This window comes from Nasonia vitripennis, chromosome 4, assembly GCF_009193385.2.
Source record: "Nasonia vitripennis strain AsymCx chromosome 4, Nvit_psr_1.1, whole genome shotgun sequence".
NCBI classification, from domain to species: domain Eukaryota; kingdom Metazoa; phylum Arthropoda; class Insecta; order Hymenoptera; family Pteromalidae; genus Nasonia; species Nasonia vitripennis.
In genome coordinates this window covers 31,191,819-31,211,665 of record NC_045760.1, presented here as the reverse complement: position 1 = coordinate 31,211,665, position 19,847 = coordinate 31,191,819, and the positions used below count along the sequence as shown (strand labels likewise).

General features: G+C 39.2%; 2 protein-coding genes across 33 annotated transcripts in view; one reads left to right on the top strand and one right to left on the bottom strand.

Moving 5' to 3' along the window:
• Positions 1–10,464, top strand: part of LOC100120469 (probable GPI-anchored adhesin-like protein PGA55) — a 52,969-nt gene extending 42,505 nt beyond the window's left edge. For 30 of the 32 annotated variants that reach the window (XM_032599774.1, XM_032599773.1, XM_008216454.4 and 27 more), the window contains 4 exons: positions 4,673–4,972; positions 5,053–5,304; positions 9,080–9,213; positions 9,297–10,464. In XM_032599774.1, coding sequence (XP_032455665.1) covers positions 4,673–4,972; positions 5,053–5,304; positions 9,080–9,213; positions 9,297–9,492 — 882 coding nt within the window. In that variant the 3' untranslated portion in view covers positions 9,493–10,464. Of the gene's footprint in view, positions 1–4,672; positions 4,973–5,052; positions 5,305–6,161; positions 8,910–9,079; positions 9,214–9,296 lie in introns of those variants that run through there. The other 2 variants (XM_032599767.1, XM_031930334.2) reach the window with 1 other exon arrangement.
• Positions 10,465–10,566: 102 nt separating this feature from the next.
• On the bottom strand, positions 10,567–16,999 carry LOC100120497 (xylosyltransferase oxt). The gene is made up of 11 exons (XM_001604089.6): positions 16,514–16,999; positions 15,802–15,973; positions 15,432–15,726; positions 15,213–15,355; positions 14,975–15,141; positions 14,588–14,899; positions 14,009–14,509; positions 13,671–13,928; positions 13,311–13,598; positions 12,953–13,228; positions 10,567–12,880 (listed from the first exon to the last, which is right to left on the bottom strand). Exons 1-11 carry the CDS (start codon positions 16,685–16,687, stop codon positions 12,665–12,667), a joined length of 2,802 nt encoding a protein of 933 aa, XP_001604139.2. The 5' UTR covers positions 16,688–16,999; the 3' UTR covers positions 10,567–12,664.
• Positions 17,000–19,847: the final 2,848 nt, after the last annotated feature.

Below are 19,847 nucleotides of genomic sequence, written 5' to 3'. Positions count from 1 at the left end.
ATTGATGCGTATCTCAGTGTCTAAACAGTGTAAACGAATGATTCATTAATCTCGCGAATCGCCTGTATCAACAGTAGCGTAAATCAGAAAATCCAAACTATTTATGAAAAAGCAGACGCGCCTCTTTCTCTGCGTGCCATGTGTCAGCGATGAAGAAGCGGTCCCTTAATAAATAAACTCTCGAGCCATTAAACACAATGTAAGCAAACGAACGAGAGACGCGAAAGGAGAAGCCCGAGAGGAATAAGGGAAAAATAGAAGAGAGAAAGAGAGGGAGATGCAAATTAAGCGACGGCCGCGAAGAATCGCGCAGGAGGAAAAGGGAGGGGAAAAAAATGTTACTCAGATCTTCTCGCGATTTACGAAACACGCCCTGCTGCTTCTACTTCTGACGCGGAATCCTTATAAAAGTGTAATTGACATTTCCTGCAGTTTTCGGCAAAATTCTACGTTCGCAACTTCCAAACGACGCGTTAGACGAGCGTCTGATGACTCACCCGCAGTTCTGAAAAATTCCGCACCTGATACCTCTATACAGCCCATCACCCCTCACCAGTTGAATCCCCGCAGTCCTAAAGTCCCCTAAGCCAACCCTGCCCGAGTCAAAACTCCGCCCATAGCTCCGAAAACCTCTCTCTCACCTCAGTCGTCGCACGTATACCCACACACGGATGCAGGCGCGCGTGCAAACCTTCTCCGCAGAAGCGACGGCGAAAGAGAGAAAGAGAGAAGGGGGAGAAGCAGCAGCAGCATCGGGGACCTTCGGGCCTGGCCGGCGCGCCGGGGGCTGTCCTTGAACCCCGGCTACTCGCCGTCGGGCATACTTTTACCGTTAGTGTGCCCACATCCTTCCATTCGTCAAGAGCTACTCTCTCTGCTCGAGATTATTGTGCTCTCGTGTGCTGCACTTTTCCATAGGTCCGAGTTTCGGTGTGTGTGAACTTTTGTGAATTTCCGACGCTGTGTGTTCGCGCGTGTGGTGTGGAGCAGGAGTGTGTACTGCAATCTGGAGTCACTAGCGACGCTCAGCATCGGCGTGAAGGTATGGAGATTGTATGCTTGAATTTGGAGTGTGATGAAATTGCGAATTTTGCAAGCGTCTCTGAGATTGTACAGTAGTTTGCGCGTAATATACCGGCGTTTTAGGCGCGTCGTTTCGAAATACTCGAGGTGAGGTAGATGCGTGCGTTTAGGCGAAATTGTGCGTGCGGACAAGTGTTTACTTCTAATTGCTCAAAACGATTATCTCTGTAGCTTCGAAATTCGCCAGCGTCGAGTATCTAAAAAGAAAAGCATAGCTTCTTATCGAATTTCGTCTCGGCGCATCTCTCGGCGCGATAAGATGCGTCGAAAAGATAATGTAAATCCTCTCGATGCAAAAGGCGGTGAAAGTGCGCGGCGTCTTATGCGCTCAGACACACATACACACGCGATCGGATGTTAAACAGACGTACTTTTACCTCGATTTTCTTCATTGTTTGATAAACGCAGCTATACATCTGAGAGTTTTTCCAAATCCGATTGCGAATTTCTATGATAACCGAAAGAAAAATCCGCCTTACTTCTTGGAACCTCGAAAAAAAAAGTAAAATTCAAATCAAAAAAAATCAGCATACACCAAGCGCACACAAAGCCGGCTCTCTCGGCCGCACACGACATCGGAACGAATAATACAAACGGCCGAGCAGTTCTCGGCAAATATATAGAAGAAGGGGAGAGAAAAGGAAGAAGAACACACACACTCACACACACGTACGTGTACACACGGCGATGAGGCCCAGAGAGGGAGAAAGAGAAGCGAAACGAGTCGAGGGCCCCGCATGGTAACGCACACGACGACGACGACGACGCGCCGAGTGAGTTGGCTCCTCTTTTTATTCGAGAGAAAGAGAGAAGCTCGAGTCCTGTGCCGCCGCCGCTGCTGCTGCTGCAGTGGGTTCAGTTCGGTTTGTGCAGTGAGGTGGTGTGGACAGTGTGTGCTGGAGATAGATCGTTGTTGAATTTTTCAGAGGTGACAGGTGAAAAAAGTGGTATTTTCTTGGCAAGATGGTGAAAGAGGTGAGATTTTTCTTTCGGTTTCTGCGAGTATAAAAAGCTGTTTGATTTAACATTTGAATTAAAAAAATAAAAAATAATTTCATCGATAAAGCCCGGCGCGCAGGCTTTTATACTTTGTATTCTTTGTTTCTCCGAGCATTAAGCGGCTTACGCGCCGAAATCGCAATTGCAGTCGCATGTATTGCGATAAGGATCTTTTCTGATCGCCGGGATTAACTCTTTTATCCGCGGCGCTGAATAGACCCGTGTGTGCACGTATCTAATTTTAGATTCTTTAAGAGCAAACTTTCAGTGCTCATCATCGTTTCTTCTCAGAAGGGCGAGTTAAGATAAAAAAAATGGTCTCGAGTATGCATAGCTGTTCTGTATCAGCAGTAGAGCTTATAATAGCGTTTGACGAATTCACAAATGGTATAATCTCACTCACACGCTTCCCAAGCCAACGACCCTCGACATCGAACTTGCCCTCGTTTTCACCTCGGTTGAGGTCAAAAGCCGTGATTTTCATCTCGTCGATAAAAAAAATCCGCCATAAAACGATAAACATGCTATACACACGCTAAGAGAGAGAGAGAGAGAGAGAGAAAAGTCGCGGGAGACTCTTTTCTATTAGCGGCGCATTTCAGTCCTCGGCTCTCTCAATGAAGTTTCCTCGAATGACGGCCAATTACCACAACAATGGGCCTACGACGCTATGAGACGCAGGTGCAATTCATAGTCCCTTTTCCCCTACGGCCCCGATTTCTTTTGTCGCGTGCTCTCTCTCTCTCTCTCTCTCTCTCTCTCTCTCTCTCTCTCTCTCTCTCTCTCTCTCTCTATCTATCTATCTATCTATCTATCTATCTCTCTATCTCTCTCTCTCTTTTTTATGGGCCGAGGAAATTCGAGACGCAATTGTGCGACGAGCTTGAATCGTACAAACGTCAACTTGTGTTGTGAGATATTATGTAAATACCGAAAATTGAATTATATTACAGGATAAACTTTTTGTAAAATCCAGCTCTGTTAACGCGCGCAAACGAGCGTTACGCTCTAATGGGGTTTTAATCTCGTGCGGAGTCATCATTAGAAACATGCGCGCAGCGCGATTCAACGCCGCTTTCAAAGTTTTTGCACTTGAAAGTTGCCTGACCGTACAGTCTCTGACGCCAGGTGTTTAGCGTATGCGATTAATTCGCGCGGTGTAGTCCCTCTGGTTTCTTTCTCGGGTTTGAATAATTTCGATTATATACGCGACGCGCGACGAAAAAACTGGTCTTTTTTTAATTAATAAAGCCGTAAACTAAATAGAGCAGGAACTTCACAGCAATTAAACGTCGTAAGAGTATACAATTACACACGAGGATGATAACGACGTCGTTAGATCTTACGAAATGTACAACTATATCCTAACAGTAAAGTCAAAATCCTTAGATGAATCTAAGAAAAAATCACACTTCTCGCGCGTAATATAAACACAGGCACACACACACACACCCCCGCCGAGATCGAACGTGTGTATAGTAAAAGCCTCTCTTGAGTCTGCGGCGAAGGAATGTGGGAGTTTCCGCAGAGCAGCCCCTCGAGCAGAACCGACCGACTTTTCTCTCTCGGATGGCTCCGCGAGCGAGACTCGCCTGGTGTGGAGAAAAGGCTGCACACACGCGAGCATCGTTCTGGGATGGAACCGAGATACAGGATTATGATTTTTTTTTTTGTAGATCGATGTAGCGATAGGCAGGCTTTATTTATTGTAATGAACGAAGTGCGGAGAGACGTGTAAACGGTTTCATTCGTCAGGCTTGACAGGAAGATGAATTTCGTTAATTAAAACTGCCAGCTTTAATAAAAGCGTATACGAGACATTCCCATCGTCTCCTAATTAAATTACGACATTCACTTGATTATATCCTATGCAGACGCGTACGCATACGTTTAATTAAATCGAGCAAACGTCGAAATATCGTGCCACACGTGCCAAGACTCCTCAAAGCGTCCGCTGTCTTCGAAGCTCCAGATTTGACTCTTAAAGAGCCGATGAACGAGGGCTTATGAACCGGGATCCGAACAATACCGATACTTGTGCACACATTCTCAAGTCGATCGTTAATAATCTCTGGGAAATGTGCGGCTGGAAAGGGAGGCCTTTTTTCGTGAGAGTCTTGCGATTTTTTTTCGTGTGTGTGTGTGTGTGAAAGGCTGGTCTTAATCGCGCGTAAATTGCTTGATTATAACTGTGCTGTTCCATATGTGTGATTTATTAACCATGAAATAATCAATTTGCTCCTCTCGTGTTTATCGGCGAGATACACGATAAGCTCGATTTTCACTTCGTGTATGCCTCGACTCGTCAGAATTCAGCTAAAACTCGATATTCCCCAGACTTCCGGTATAGCCGCTGAATTGGTTATTCGATCTTTCGTGTTTCTTTTTTTTTACGTCCAACATCCTGTTTTCCACGTATGCCTCATCACTTCCTTCGCGCATCCTGTAGTGAATATATATACACGAGAGAAAATTTGAATATACAAGCCCACGTACTAAAAACCTAATAACGTTTGAACGGTGTTCTATGAAGATAATAATTTAAAAAAATATATAAATAACTAATCGATGTGATTTCTTCTCTCAACAGATGGATTCGCCGGACCGCGAGATCTACCGGGATCCGGACGTAGTTCGCGCCGAGGACAGGGCCGAGGAGGTGGTGCGCACCGACACCGCTCGCAAGATGCTCTCGATTTTCCGACAGATGGAGGAAAACGCGACAAAGGAGGATCTTCCCGATGGACCCAAGCCGCTCAAGCGATTCACCCCACCGCCGGAGGACAAGTTTGCCAAGGCCACCGCGTCCGAGTCCGACGAGGAGGAGGACGAGGCCGAGGAGTCCGAGGACGAGGAGCACAATCCCAACTACGTCAGGGCTTCCGATAAGGTGTGTAATTTTTTTCTTATCGTCCGGCAAGCCGTTGGTAAAACAGTGCGTCGGTAATTAAAATTCATCGAATCTCGCAGGTCGAGGACGAGTTCCTGAAGCAGGCTCAGAACGCCGCGCGCGCCAAGACCCTGCGCGCCAAGTTTGAGCACTGGGAGACGACCGACGGCAAGACGACCAACCACCACGTCGCCGAGATGGACATCGCCCAGACCGACGGTAACCAGCCCAGCATCGAGTCGGCGAGCAGCCTCAGGGCTCGCTTTGAATCCCTGGGCTCGCAGCCCGTCGAGGCGCCTCGTGCCGCCAAAGTTAAGGTCAATCGATTTGTGGTGAGTACGATTTTTCTTATCGTTAAAGTTTATTCGTGTTTGTGGAGAAGTTTTGAACTTCCCTCCACGGCTAGTTTGAAGACATGTAAATAATACTCTACTGCACGGTGTTTAGTCAAACACATTAACTCGTTATGTTTTTCTTTATTAATGAATTGACGATTTTATTTTATGAACTTGATTATATTTTGTTGTCATATAACCACGTGTATCGCAAAGGCATTAACCGACACGTACAATTTTCGTTATAATGTACTATTCTGACATGCCAAGTTGTTGTTTGACCCTCAAACATGCACGTATCTAAGTGTTGTCGAGTGTATTATAATTTATTCTTTAATCCGATGCGTTGTATTATGTAGCCGCATAATTTTAAGATTCTTTTCGTTTTTAATGTATTAAAATTTTATGTTCGATCGCCTGGCATGATTAATTTCTTACAATTGTGTATATAATATCGCTGTTGTATCTTTAATTTAATTACATTAATTTTATACTCACAACCACGGGGTCGGCTCTGATATCCACGGTACTTCTTCTCTGAAACTCTGATTAAAAACGTAACCCAATCCAAAAGTCAGGGCCTGCCTTGAGGAAAAAAAAAGCGTCGGTTATCGTCCAATAGACAGAAACCCTTGGAATGTGTGTATACTGTGTAGCATATAACACCCAGCTTGCCGTTTTTTCGTCGTCGCCTATACATCTTCCGCTTGAATTGTAGCCTCTCTTTTTCTCTCTCCCACTTTTCATCGCTCACGTACACAGCGACGAAAGAGAAGAGAGAAAGGGAGGCGTGTGCTAATTGAATATCGAATTCCGTCTAATTACACGTGTGATGTGTTTTCCGACCGGCGCAGTAATCGACCTCACCAAGACTGGGAACGAGACTACGAGCGAACCTCTCGCGGCCGGGCGCAGCAAGCAGGGAAGCTTGTGGATATCACTCACAGACAGCAAGAAATAAGAGATATTATATTATATACCTGTATCGCATATGTGCACACGCGCGGCAAGTCATTGTTCCAGCCTCTATATCATGTGTTTTTCGATCGAGACGTGAGAATCATTATTACTATTATTACTATTATTATTATATCGTGTGTCGAGGGGAGAGAAGACGAGGGCCTCTGTTACGTAGTGCATCATTGAACAGCCTTAAAGCGATTACCTATACATTGATTATATTGATATTATTATTATTATTACGATAGTGATTATTATCGCGATTACGATTATGTTATAATAATTAATTATTATATATTATTGAACGAGATTAGCTGGGGTTGGACGCTTTTCGTTGGCTTTCGGAAGGTATTTTTCATTCGAGTTGGATTTCACTTCTGTATTAAAGGAGGCAAAAAGGATTACAAAACACTTTTTTTTTTAATCGATTCGTTTGCAAAATTTCGTCCGACCTCTCAACGATGTTTTCTTCTTCGAGAATCAATCAAAAACGTTCAACTCTGAATATTAGTATACTATATTATAGATATTGTTCTTTAAGTTTTTAGAGATGATTTTAACTTGGAACGTTGTGCGTTTTAGCGGATTTTACGGATTTTATGAATTTGACGGAGATTTTAGAGCGGTTTTTTCTTTATTCTGTTGAAAAGAGCCTGCAAATTTCAAGTGAAAACGTAAGCAATTGCCAATGGTCAGGTTTATTGGGAGAGCGCGCGCGCGAGAAAGAGAATGAAAACGAAATCATCCCATAAATATTACTTACAAGTCTAAAACAAGCAACAAAATGTATACGTCGACGATCCGACGTTCTGAGACTACAGACAGAGGAAATATTGTAATTGTAAAAAAGCATAATTTTTTAATTACGCAATAGTATCTAAACGACGCAGTCAAGTCTTCGAGCTAAGAGTGCCAAGTACAATGCCGAATTCATTCGAGGAATTTTTATCTCATCCATGCACCGTTTTACGACTCCGCCGAGTACCGAGCGACAATTCTGTTTCATCGATGACATTACTGACACAGATTTCCAATCACTCGTTCAATTTCTGAAGAGATGTTCGCAAAGTCGATGGAACAGAGCCGCTCGGTGTTGCAAATTTCTAACGAAAGAGAGCAGCTTCCAACGATGGTAAATAACAGACTGATCGAGAACTGAAATAAAACACATTTTTTTACGAGCGAGTTGATACGAACTTTTTAACAACGCTTTTATACGCGGATTTTTTGAGAAGACTGCCGTTAAGACCTTGAAACTTTGTAATACTAAGATCTCCCAACTCGCTATATTGTGTATAACAACGCGGAAGAGTCGACTTTACGAATTTTTGCAATTTATATCACGTACGCGAAATTCCATTGAGTTTATTTGCCACGAATGTGAAGTATACCATCAAAAATAATTTTAAAAAAGTAAATAAAAACATTATATCGTAAAATATACTTGTGTAGTAGTTAGGTGATGTACGACTAACCTTAAGTTTTAGACGATTGTATATTTTAATATTATCATCATTTGTTAGAGATGTTTTATTGATTTTCGTTTAATATATGAAAGAGTCGAAGGAAATTATCAAAGTTATATTGATGGGCGTGTGTATTTTCCCGAGGGAAGGGTATAAGCGACAAATTTTTAATATTTTTCTAGTGTACGTCGGCGACCCGATTGTTTTGTGAGGAGAGAAAGAGAGAGAGAGAAAAAAAATGAGCCAAAGGGAACCTTCACGTTTCAACTTCCAAAAAATAAACTCAATGAGCTTTCGTCTATTAAATAAATATATATTATAAAATAGTCAATGCATACTTTAATCAGACTGTATATTGGCGTAATTCTTAAGGAGCCCCGTAGAAAAGCCGTAGAAAATTGTCGATTCCTTTTGTGCTAATAGTTTGTCGTCGATTGAGTGGGATATTGAAAAAAGACAGAATCTCTTTTTTCCGCTTGCAAGTAGTGAATCGAGATGTCCACGTTAAAAGTACCATATATTAAAACCGAGCCTAATCATGCGTTATATTTTGCATTTAAGTCGCACAATTCGCAGAGTCGATAGTATATTTTCAAGATATTATGTGAAATAAGGACGAAAAATACAAATTTGCAAGCGTCGCAAAGTCAGTTTTCGCGATATCTCACTCAGTCGACGACTAACCTCATATCGCCTACAAATTTCCAGCATCATTTTGACGATTCGAAATTTACACTTGCATTTGCACTGGTGCGTTTATTCAAGAACATGGGCATTAATCTTGAGTGTTTCATGTTGAGCATTTTCAAAACGACGATTAAACATTTTTCTAAAAAGAGAAAAAACCAAAAAGGAAGTGCGATTTAGTGTAAGTTTGTAATCGATCGTAAATGTCTACGTTTATGATTTGAAAAGAAGCGATTGTATAATCCAAGTCTCCTCCGTATGCGTAGCAATCATAGGCTTACGTGTAGCTCGTGCGTTTGCGTTTTGTTGTATAACCCCCGAAAAGCAAGACAAAGAAAGGTAAAAAATACTATTATATTGAGCTATACACTTGTCATAACGTAATATTTTATACGACACACACTGACAATTGTGGTGAATAAACAAAGGCGAAGATCGGTATTTGAGGGTCGAACTGATTTTTCTCAATAAAATGAAAATTGTACTTTACGCTGTTGGTCTTCTTCTTGAACATTTCATACACCCACAATATTATTTCGATTTCAATCGCAATTCAGAAGAGAAACGTCGTGCAGTTTACTATTATTTATATGGTTTTTATTTTACGTTTATTTATAATTTTCTTTATCGTTCTTCATTATCATTTGACATTGAAACAGGAAATGCAAACAAACTGCATGGACGTGTGCGAGAGCTGCGAGAAGAAAGTCTACCCCCTTGAAAAGGTCGAGACAAACAACAAGATCTTCCACAAACAGTGTTTCCGGTGTCTGCAATGCAACTGCATCTTGAGGTATGTATCCCGTCGACTTTCTTTAGATACACTACAATAAAGCCTAGCTGAACAAATATTAACATTACCTCATCTCACGGCAGAATGGACACGTTCACGCTGAACAACGGCAAGCTCTACTGCATCCCGCACTTCAAGCAGCTCTTCATAACGCGGGGTAACTACGACGAGGGCTTCGGTGTCGATCCCCACAAAAACAAGTGGTCGGCGACGGCAGCTGCGACGACTCCGCAGGCGGCGTCCGCGGCCCCCATAGCCGTCAGCAACGGCGACGTCTGATGATCATCTGCTGATCGGACCACTTACTGCTTTGATATACATACATTTTTTTACATTGATACACACAATACACAACATACGAGAGGAGTCACAAACGACAATTGCAGCGGCAGCAGCGACGTGAGCTGAGCTATCTGAAGCTGGAGGACACACGACTTTTGCGGATCGACTTCTCTCCATGACTTTTTTTATACAATCATTTTGATTCTATAATTTTCTGCTGACTCGAGTATCTTTCTCTGTACTCCACATCCTTACTTTTTATATTATTATTTTTATTATTATTATTATTATTATTATTGATATTATTATTTTATCGTGTATGTATTATTTGACGGAAAAAATTGATGAAAGAACTGAGCGTGCAATATATATGTAGATAGAGAATCGGAAGAGGATTTTATAATTTTTCTTTTTTTGGAAGAAGTCTTGCCAAGATCAAATTTTTAATGTATAAGCGTAGCTTTTATGCGCTCGTTGAAATTTTAATTTTTTTTACTGTTTTTCTTCATTTTCTAACGATATGTATACGTACGTTATAGATATTAACGAAACTTCACTTCTCTCTGTTTTTAAAATGTGCTGCCTCGAATGCAAAGCAATCGATAAATTTATTATTCTAAAAACTCATGATGACTTCATATTGATGTTTTTGTAGCGGACTTGTGATTTTTGTGAAGTTTATACGCGAGGAAAATATAAATTGTCAAATAGCTATCTCCACGCGATATCAAATTCGCGCTTTTAACAATTGTTATTACATCTGATTATTGTGAACTTTTTGTTCATTTGCATCGCTATTGATTAATTATACAATTATATTTAGGAAATATAATTATATGTCACGTTGTATTATACAGTGCCACTTGCGCTCACTATACTTGTCACTTTTACCCCTTTAACATTCCTTCGTTGATCAACTTCGTGTAAAAGCTTTTTATTTGTCGATACAATATATTTAATTATAAAATATTTGCATCTCCTTTAATTCTTATTTATATCCTTTTTCTTTTAATAAATCGTGAGAGGAAGCCAAACAAAGAGGTAAGTAAGAACGGGTCGGTGCGTAATGCATAGATTTTTCATTTTTGGTTTTATTCAATTAAGTATTTACAAGAATTACAGGTAAACTAATGTATATTTAATACATGTCAAAGTTAATCTTTGGAAATTTTATGATGTAAAAGTAATACAGCATTTTAAAGAGTATTGATTTTGCTTGTTTTTACTGTTTTGAGAAACGACTTTTCTAACATGTCGGAATATACGTCAATATACACATAAAATATTTTTCTTTTATCAAAGAGTTGAAAGATTAACGTCGTTTATTTGTTGTTAATAAAGTCGATTATAATCGAAGTATATTCATCGTAAATATTTATTAAGATCGAATGTATATGTATGTACATTTAATTGATATAAAAATATTCATTTGAACATCATTTGTTCTTACAAATATGCGCGACACGCTGCGTTAATAAGGAATGGCACGTTGTTTGATAAATAATCGGTCGGGTTCTTTTTGCACTCCAAATGATCGTTTAACACATCAATCGAATATCATTGTGGTAAGTATCAATGAAGTTCGCCGAATAACTTTGCGTCAAAAGTAGCTTTTACAAAACGATTATTAAATAGATTTATAGAAAAACTAACAATTAATTACCATAATTTGTTCGATATAAGAGAAGCTATAAAATATAGCGAATCGAAATGTCTTATTCGGTCACTGGCTTAGTGTTTGAGTACTTTTTAGTAATTAGAGAAGGTAAGTATTCCATTCACGAAAACATGTAATTATAATGATAGTTAAACTTTGAGAAATGAGAATGCTAAGCAAACAATATTGTAAGAAATACTCCAAATTTTATTGCAATATGAAAATTATTGTCGAATAGAGATCATAGCATAATTTTAATTATTTTAGCCATTATTCAGTCTGTAACAAACTCAAGTTTGTCGATTTTTTAATTACCTTCATAGTTTCCTTATTTTTATGTAATATTTTTGTATAATACATAATAAACCACTTACACGTTATACGTGTACGTTATTTTAACAGCATCAACTTTTACAAAAAGCTTGAAGATATAAAACGAATATTACCTAAAACATGTATATTGAGTAAATATTATCTTAGAAAGTCTCAAATTTATATTAAAGCCTTCCTCTAACGTACATGCATTTCATTATAATTATTATAATTGAAAAAATGTTTTTGATTCAATTATGCTTCTTATTACTTAGCTATTATAACTTCACACGTATATAAAATTACTTCGACTCGAACCTAATTAAAAAAATCGTTATTTACTTGCATCGCATCGGTATCATACAAAGCTAATCATTGACAATGTAAAGCTATATCAGCAAAATCTCAATAGTACTACGAAACGTAAGAATATAGATCGTCTTTTCCTAATTTGAAACTACGCACAATGCAACCCAATAGTCATAGAGTAACGTATATCACATTGTATTAAAATATACGTATTCAATAAGACTGCCCCATTACAAGCTGTACCTTACGCGTACAATTATTCCCCAAAGAAGTAGCTTTTAAATACATAGGTAACAAATGCATATCACAAAACGTTATTCTTATCCCTACCATCTATTTGATTCGAATACCTCCCCACTGATATGACCAATTTATTCAAAAAAATAACTCGTATAAATTTCAGACCATAAAATTGCTAAGTGAGTATATGCGTGTAATCTTATATATTGCTTTTTCACTGGCAAGATTCATTATTATTACTTGTTCGATAAAAAGTACCTCTAAAACATCGATACGCAATGAACGAGACCCGAGAATTTAATTGCAATACGCAAGTTCAATTTGATTTTTCTCCAGACACCTGAGACACACATTGGGTGTAATGATCATGACATTAACGTTAGACAACAACTCGAGAGAATTCAATTAGACACCCGTTTTTAGTGCAAGATCAACAACGTGAACCGTGTAGAAAGTGAACACCATTGGTATCGGGCATCGATCGATAATCAAAATTGTGCGTTCCAAGAAACATTTATTACACCGGCAACGATCATTCGAAATCACTGACGGAACCCAACCGAATCTAGGTAATAAGGATGGCTGACGCAGAGAATACCCGTCAATACAAAAAGGGCTTTTCATTTCCATTCATCTCTCTCTTTCTTTCTCTCATCGACTCTTTTGACATATGCTACGGACATCAGACTTTGGGTCGGGAGCTAGGGAGCTCCAATCGGTGGCGATACAACGCTGGAGCAGCGGAGATTTGGAGTGTTTGGCCCGACTTCGCGGTCGTTCCTCGCCAGCATCGCAGACTCGCGACACCTCGTAGTGCTCGAAGATGTACGTATCCACCCACCGCTCTAATTGCCACCCTATGCGTACCTGTTTTGAAAATATAGAAAATTACTCTACCGGAATTAAACTAAGTTTTTAGGTCGTTCACGAATAAAGTACCTCGGATCCAGCTCGAGTTGCGGTATCTTTCATCGTAATATGCGGTTGAAGAAACTCGAGCCACCTGTCCGCCTGATCTTTTGCAACATGGTAGGGGGTTGCAGGGCCGTGATTCACTTCGCGAGATTTTTCGTGACCTATCGGTCGATTTCGCCAATGCGTCAGAGGCGTCACCAAAAAATTCAATTTGACTATAATTTTGGAATCTAGTATTACGAATACATTCCAAATGCCGATCTGCAGTGGGTCACTCAATTGAGGTTTCAGATATCCTATCTGCAAGTTATTACGTTAGACCAAGAACTGTATAAATCTTATAAACATGTTATAGATTCAGATTAAATGTTATCTAACTGACCAGAGACGATTCCTCGATCTGTAGGTAATTGATGTCAGCCAGCCTATATAAAGGATCCAACCACAAAACTGTGAAATTTTGCGGTACTGGTACACTCGCATCGAATTCATAAGCCAATGCAGGACTCGACATTGGACCGACGCCTCCTAAGAAATTCCTGAACATCTGCTCCTTCTGATCGTAGTCCGTATTTATCGTCATACTAGTGATTTTACCAACCCACGAGCGGGCTGTCGATAGATTACGTTTTGGGTATATCAATGCCTCAACTTGATCCGGGAAGTCAGTCTATTTAAATGGAAAATTTATTACTGAAATGTTGCCTCTGGCAAAAAAGACTTATATGCGTCCTATACACACCATAAGCGTGGACGACTCCATAGCAAGGCGATCCGAAGCCGCTCGTATGAGTATTCCCGCAAAGTGATTTTCCCTAAAGTATGCGCTCGTCTCAAGCAGATGGACAGTGGCCCCTTCGATCCCTGGCGGTTCACCGAATCGTTGGTAAACAAGTCGTGCTAAGGAGCTGGACACAGTGAGAAGAGCGTCATCGGCTGCTGGACTTATGTCTTCGTGGTGGTAGAGACTTTGCCAATAGGAGTCGTAGCCTTTGATGGTCTGTTACAATGAAGTAAGTAGATTAAAATTTAAAAGTTTGTATTTATTATTTCAACATATTATAAATTAAATATACTAACCAGTGCAGTGGTAGCATTTGCTCTCTCAGGATAGAGCCATTGCTCTACCCTGTCAATGATTCTCTGATCGATAACCGGTTCAAACTTCCTAGCAAAGAACAGATTCTTCTCAGCAGTATTCCTGATCCTATTGAAATCCTCCATTTTAAAGTCATTCGGACTACACCCACACCAATCGACTACAGCCTTGTACTGACACTTGCAGCCAAGCTTGCGTTTCCAGTTAGTCACGTGCAGGTTGTTGTCGACGTAGGTATCGCAGAAGCGTGAGTTTCTCAACGCCGTGTGGAAAAACGACTCGGCCGGCAACAGCGTGTAGCGGAAGATTTTTAATAACCCAGTTACGAGGGCATCTGGTTCCGGTCGGGCAACGTATTCTACGAAATCGCGGGATAACGCGACCCAGTCGCTACCTCCGTCTATCTGGATACCATTGGGGAGCTTTCGGTCACCCACTCGCCACATACGCGCTTCACATTCTACGAACGTTTTATCTAAACCCTGAAAGAAAAATATTGCCATCTGATGTATACGTTTTGCTTTTAAATTATTGATTGAGGTTTAAGTTGAGTAAAGCACCTGTTTAGTCAGAAACCTCTGAACCTCACGGCCATGCGACTTGACGAAATTCATGCCTCTATTCCACGTGAGAAACTCGACGAGACGAGCGTTGGTTTTGATCGGATAATCGGACTCCGAGAGATTGACCAGAAAGTCCCAGTTCTTCGAATGCAAGAGCATCTGACGAGCAGAGGTGAGGAAAGTCGTGAGGAGACTGGCACCTCCCCAGATGCTCGCATGTCGCAAGTCCGGACCCTTGGCTACTATTATGTTCTTATTTTTGCATTTTCGCTCGACCTCCAGCATTTCTCTGTACATGTAGTCTTGACGCTGCGATTCGAAGTAAATAAATTTTAGTCTTGTAGATTTAGATTTTCTTTAACAGAAGAGGAAGTGTATATTTACCGCGTCTACGTGTATGTAGAATAAATGTGAGGGATCATAAAGAATACTGATGAGACGTCTCACTTGTCGACTAGCTCTGCCATTAACAGTCAACAAATACGCGATTCTAACCGGTGCTTCGTCAGTGCTTTTTAAACTAGAATTTCTCGCTTCTTGTGCCTTGAATCCTAAAAATATAGTACGTTATTTTTACTGCTTTCTAAACGTTGTAAATAAGAACTTTCATTTATTTTCGTACTTTGAATGCCTGTTAAAAAAATGTTTATAGTCAGATATCCACCACAAGGTTGCTTAGGATCTCCAGGACATTTCATATTACAACTAGAGTCTGGTAACTGGTTTGTCTTGGAAGGTTCTTCCTTACCACAGAAACATTCCATTCTAAAATAAAATAGTTGTTTTTCATCAAGAACGTCATTTGATCAGATATTACTAATTGAGAAAAAAAACGGCTCACGAGTATTCAACACCAGCGTAAGGAAAGCCAGACTGCAAGCACATGTAGGCGCAGTGCTCTGGCGAATTGTTAGTCTTGAAAACAGCATAATAGTTGGGCAGAAGCCTGGATATTTTATCATCCTTGAAGCAACCCAAGCTCTTGGGAACACCAACGAAGCCCAGCGAATGCGGGCAGGAAGACTGTAACTTTGTAGGATACAGCAGATTCTGCTGACTAAGGCACGTCACATTGACAATGCGCTCCTTGCACATTTGACTTTGCGCTCGAGTTATGGCACTTACCGCTTCTCTACCTGTGAATTGCGAATTTTTTAATTTAAATGTGACAAATAGAAGATTTGCTAAGAGAAACTAATGATAAAAATTACCTGTGACTTCACAGGCTGGTACAAAATTAAGAGAGTTGCGGTCAAGCTTTACCCTAGTAGTACGGTTACGATTTAAAGCTTTGTTAGAGCTGCCTTGCTTGTCAGGTGGCAATTTTAGTTGACGGGTCCCCTTTGGCAGTCCTTCATCTTCGTCATCTCGAGAAAAGTTAGTCTAAAAGGCAAATGAGCATTTCGAAACATTAATTAACATGATTTTGCTTGTACAAATATACAATAAAATTATTTTAAGTGTGGTAACTTAGTAATGATGAAATATTATAAGAATGGCACGAAACAATTGAGATCACAGTATGAAGCCTAGTATGTCCTACTTCCTAAAAATACCAATAGCTGATTTACTAAGTTGTAAATCACTGGTTGATGAAACAAGCCAAGAAGGAAATAGCTATAACTTATTAACACATTTTCATCTCTATCTCAATATAAATTAATAGTAATTTAGCAATTTTGATAATTTGACTGTATAATTCATCATTAACAATGTCTCATACTATTTTAAAGAATAAAACTACACAAAAATGTACATAGTACCAAACTCCATCAGTCTACAAATCAATTGAAAACTATATACGATACAAAAATCAGCAGTCACCCAAAGCCCACTTAATAACCATTTAATCCCGACACTCTCCTCACAGGAAGTCACTCAGACAATCACCCCATCCTCTGCCAAACACAAGCGTATCTCTACCTCCTCGAGTGTAGCCTTGCCAGGTCTCTGCTGACTCTCGTTTTCCAGTGCGAGGAAGTTGTAAGCCAGGTAGACCTGTGCGCAGAGCAGCACTAGGCCACATACGAAGAAGATCCTGTACTTCCTCAGGCAGTTGGAGGACCTGTTCTCCAGGTGGGTCTTCATCACCACCATGACTCTGGGAAAGAGAGTTCACTAGTCCTCACTAGTGAATCTCCAGCGGATCATGACCACAGCATCACGTCACCTCTGCACCGAACCATGAGGAGCAGCGTCTTATCTTCGCTACGAGGCTACTGTTGACGGACGCATCGCCTCCTAGCAGCGCGTGGATCACCAAAGTGCAACTACCGACGACGGCCTGTCTGGCTGAATTCTGAGGTCTGGGGATATGAGAATGGATATATATACCTATACACAAATAGTCGAGCTCTGCCCTGATGGTAAGGTTAGGTCTCCCGCTGTACCGAGCGAGTTTATTAGCAGACGGGATTCGAACGTATTTTGCGTTTGTTTTTGTTTATTGTTTTGATAGAACGAGTAAGTATGTGGGCATTTTATTTTTGGATTTGTTTACATGAAATATGAATGCATTGGGATGAGGTATTATAATGGTTCTGCACATTCCCGTGTGGGTAAACCCAATTGGCACTAAGTTTGGGTATTCCCACATGGGATTTTTTTAAACATATTTATGACATCATTAATTATAACGAAGTAGAACTGTGCCAAACAAATTTCAGCTAAATTAACGGAAGCGAACGTTTTTTACGGGGCATTGGTGTTCCCCGTATTTTAGTGACTTGCGCTATATATACAATATTAATATTCATAGAATTGTATATAAAACTTTTTAGTCTGAACCAACAAAGAGAAGCAGCACAAACTATATCTAAAATCTAAAAAAAACACTACGGCAAAACGCAAAAAGTTCGAAACATCGAGAAATAGAAAGTGACCGTCACAGAACACTCGATAGCTCATCCGCAAAGTGTCCTATCTCCCTATGAAAACTTCTAAAACGCAACAAAAAAAAAGCACCTTCTAGACATTTCCAACAGTTTTTACAAACATAATCGTGCGTACAAAGTGAATATCCGACAAATTGCAATTACTTTTCGAATACTCGCGCCACCGAAGCTTCCACCATATCAAAGCCAACGAATATAGACTTCCTATAGAAGAACGGTTCTGTGTTAAGATGGGGGGACGAAAGCTTGGGTAACAGGCCGTTAGTTCTGTTACCCAACCGCTCAGCGGCGCCACCTATGAGTTTCCTTCAGCTTGTCGCGCATATGAGCACGCACCAGCAGACGATTCATCATTCACGCAGTATATTATGTAAAATATACTTTTTAACAATAATGAAAATAAATAAATGATAAGAAAATGATTAATGAGTGTGTAAGGAGGCTCTACAAAAGTATTGCTTGTGACAACCATATTTTTCTGATTAGGAAAAAAGCCGCGTAAACAGCACGAAGAGAGCTTTGCCGCAGTCTCTGTGTTTGTTAGTCATTCTTGTTCACAGTCTACAGAGTTCTTTTGCAACAAATAGCGTTAAATAATAGTAGTAAATAGGGAAGTACATCGTTCTAGTTTCGTGAGATTTTTCAGATAGGTTTATTGTGTTTAGCGAAGAAGATTTCGTGGTCAGCATGTCGTCTCCACGTGCACTTTGTGTCTACACCGATTGTGGAACATCAAAGGCAAAAAATCCTGATTTGACCTTTCACAGATTTCCGCGTGATGAGATACGATAAATCTGTTTGTCATGGGTGTTGTTAGAGTTAATAAATGTGAAAATTCAGTAATCGGAGGTTATAAAAACATCCCAAATTCATGAAAATCTTTATACACCCTGGTAAAAATAACTCATTAAATCCGATTTAGAAGAATATAATCAGTTCTAATTGTAAATCTTAATCGGAAATTTATCTATATAAAACGATTGATCCTATTAAATCCTATATATCCTATATACCAGGGCATCAGTAAAAGTTTCAGATGTAGCTAAATTAAAAGAAAATTGCGGAAATAAACAAATAATTTGAGTTCCTTCAAGGTAAAAAGTCGATAAAATCTTTGTAAACATTTATAACGACAAATTTTTTTTTACCAAAATAGTGATGGTTTTGGATTTTTATTTTTAACTTATTAATTTTTGGTTTTGATGAGCAAGTGAGATTTTATTTAGATGTAATTTTTTTAAATTCATTATCACGTTTGATTAAGCAGGTAATTAAGATTGCATTGAATTGATTTTTACGTTTTGTATGATGCATGTGACGATGACTTTTGTAAGAATATTTTGTTTCTTCATCAATAGTTCATACTCGTTTGTCTTTTCACGTTTTACTGAATTATTTATTGTATTTTTATTATAATAATCATTTATAATTTCTAATCATTAAAAAATTGCACAGTCGGCTTATTTTAATTATTCATGATCTCTGCAAATATTGAGCAACATACTATATTTAAAATCTTATTCTACAACTGTTCATACACAAAGTTGTACGAGCAATTGTTTATTGATATATACATAAATATCTATATATTCATGTATTCTCTTTTTATATTAGTATTTTTTGGAAAATATTCAAGTACAAACAAAATTTATTTTGTATCCCATACAACCCTTTTGTAAATTTAAACTAAATAAATTACACAACTATTTTTCAACCCTGGCAGTAATTTCACAATTTTCGTTGGCGAATATGTTAATAAAATGGGGTTGTTTTACTGAACAGGAACAATCTAATTTAATTTAATATTAACTTGTGATTATGCTAACTTATGCAAAATATAGATGCTTACATACTTAGTTTTTTTTTTTTTTTTGTCAATAATTAAATAAGCAGTCTTACGTTTCAACTTTGAAAATTCCCCATGTATTGCTCAACTAATGCGGAGCATTTCTACCAAGGAATTGATTTTATCCAATATATAATATATAATTTGTTAATTTTTTGAAGAAAAAGTAATTAAATAAATGGTTAGTGAAACAACTTCTATTATTTTTTTCTACAGTCGCGATTATTTTATAATCTAACGTAAAATAACGTAGAGATTATGTACCCAATGTGAATTGCCGTCTAGCATGGATTATTTTTAGCTTGTAGCTCTGTATATCTAGTTTTTAACCAGCCGAAATTTATAGACGTTCCGAATGGATTCTACGAAAAAGCAACGCAAGTTTGGTAGATTTGACTAAGCAGCAGTTAGACAACAAGCGTATCTGTTCATCACATTTCGCAGATGATAATGTGATGAATACTAATAAAGCAGGTACGAGAAAACTTAAGACTTCTGCAACCCCAAAAGCATTTGT

What these genes read in the sequence shown, in the direction of transcription:
- LOC100120497 (XM_001604089.6), bottom strand. Translation starts at nt 16,687, where the DNA reads ATGGTGGTGATGAAGACCCACCTGGAGAACAGGTCCTCCAACTGCCTG. An exon ending in AGAGGTTTCTGACTAAACAG is followed by an intron (nt 14,510 to 14,587) that starts GTGCTTTACTCA and finishes TTTTTCTTTCAG; the next exon opens with GGTTTAGATAAAACGTTCGT. An exon ending in TGGAGTCGTCCACGCTTATG is followed by an intron (nt 13,599 to 13,670) that starts GTGTGTATAGGA and finishes CCATTTAAATAG; the next exon opens with ACTGACTTCCCGGATCAAGT.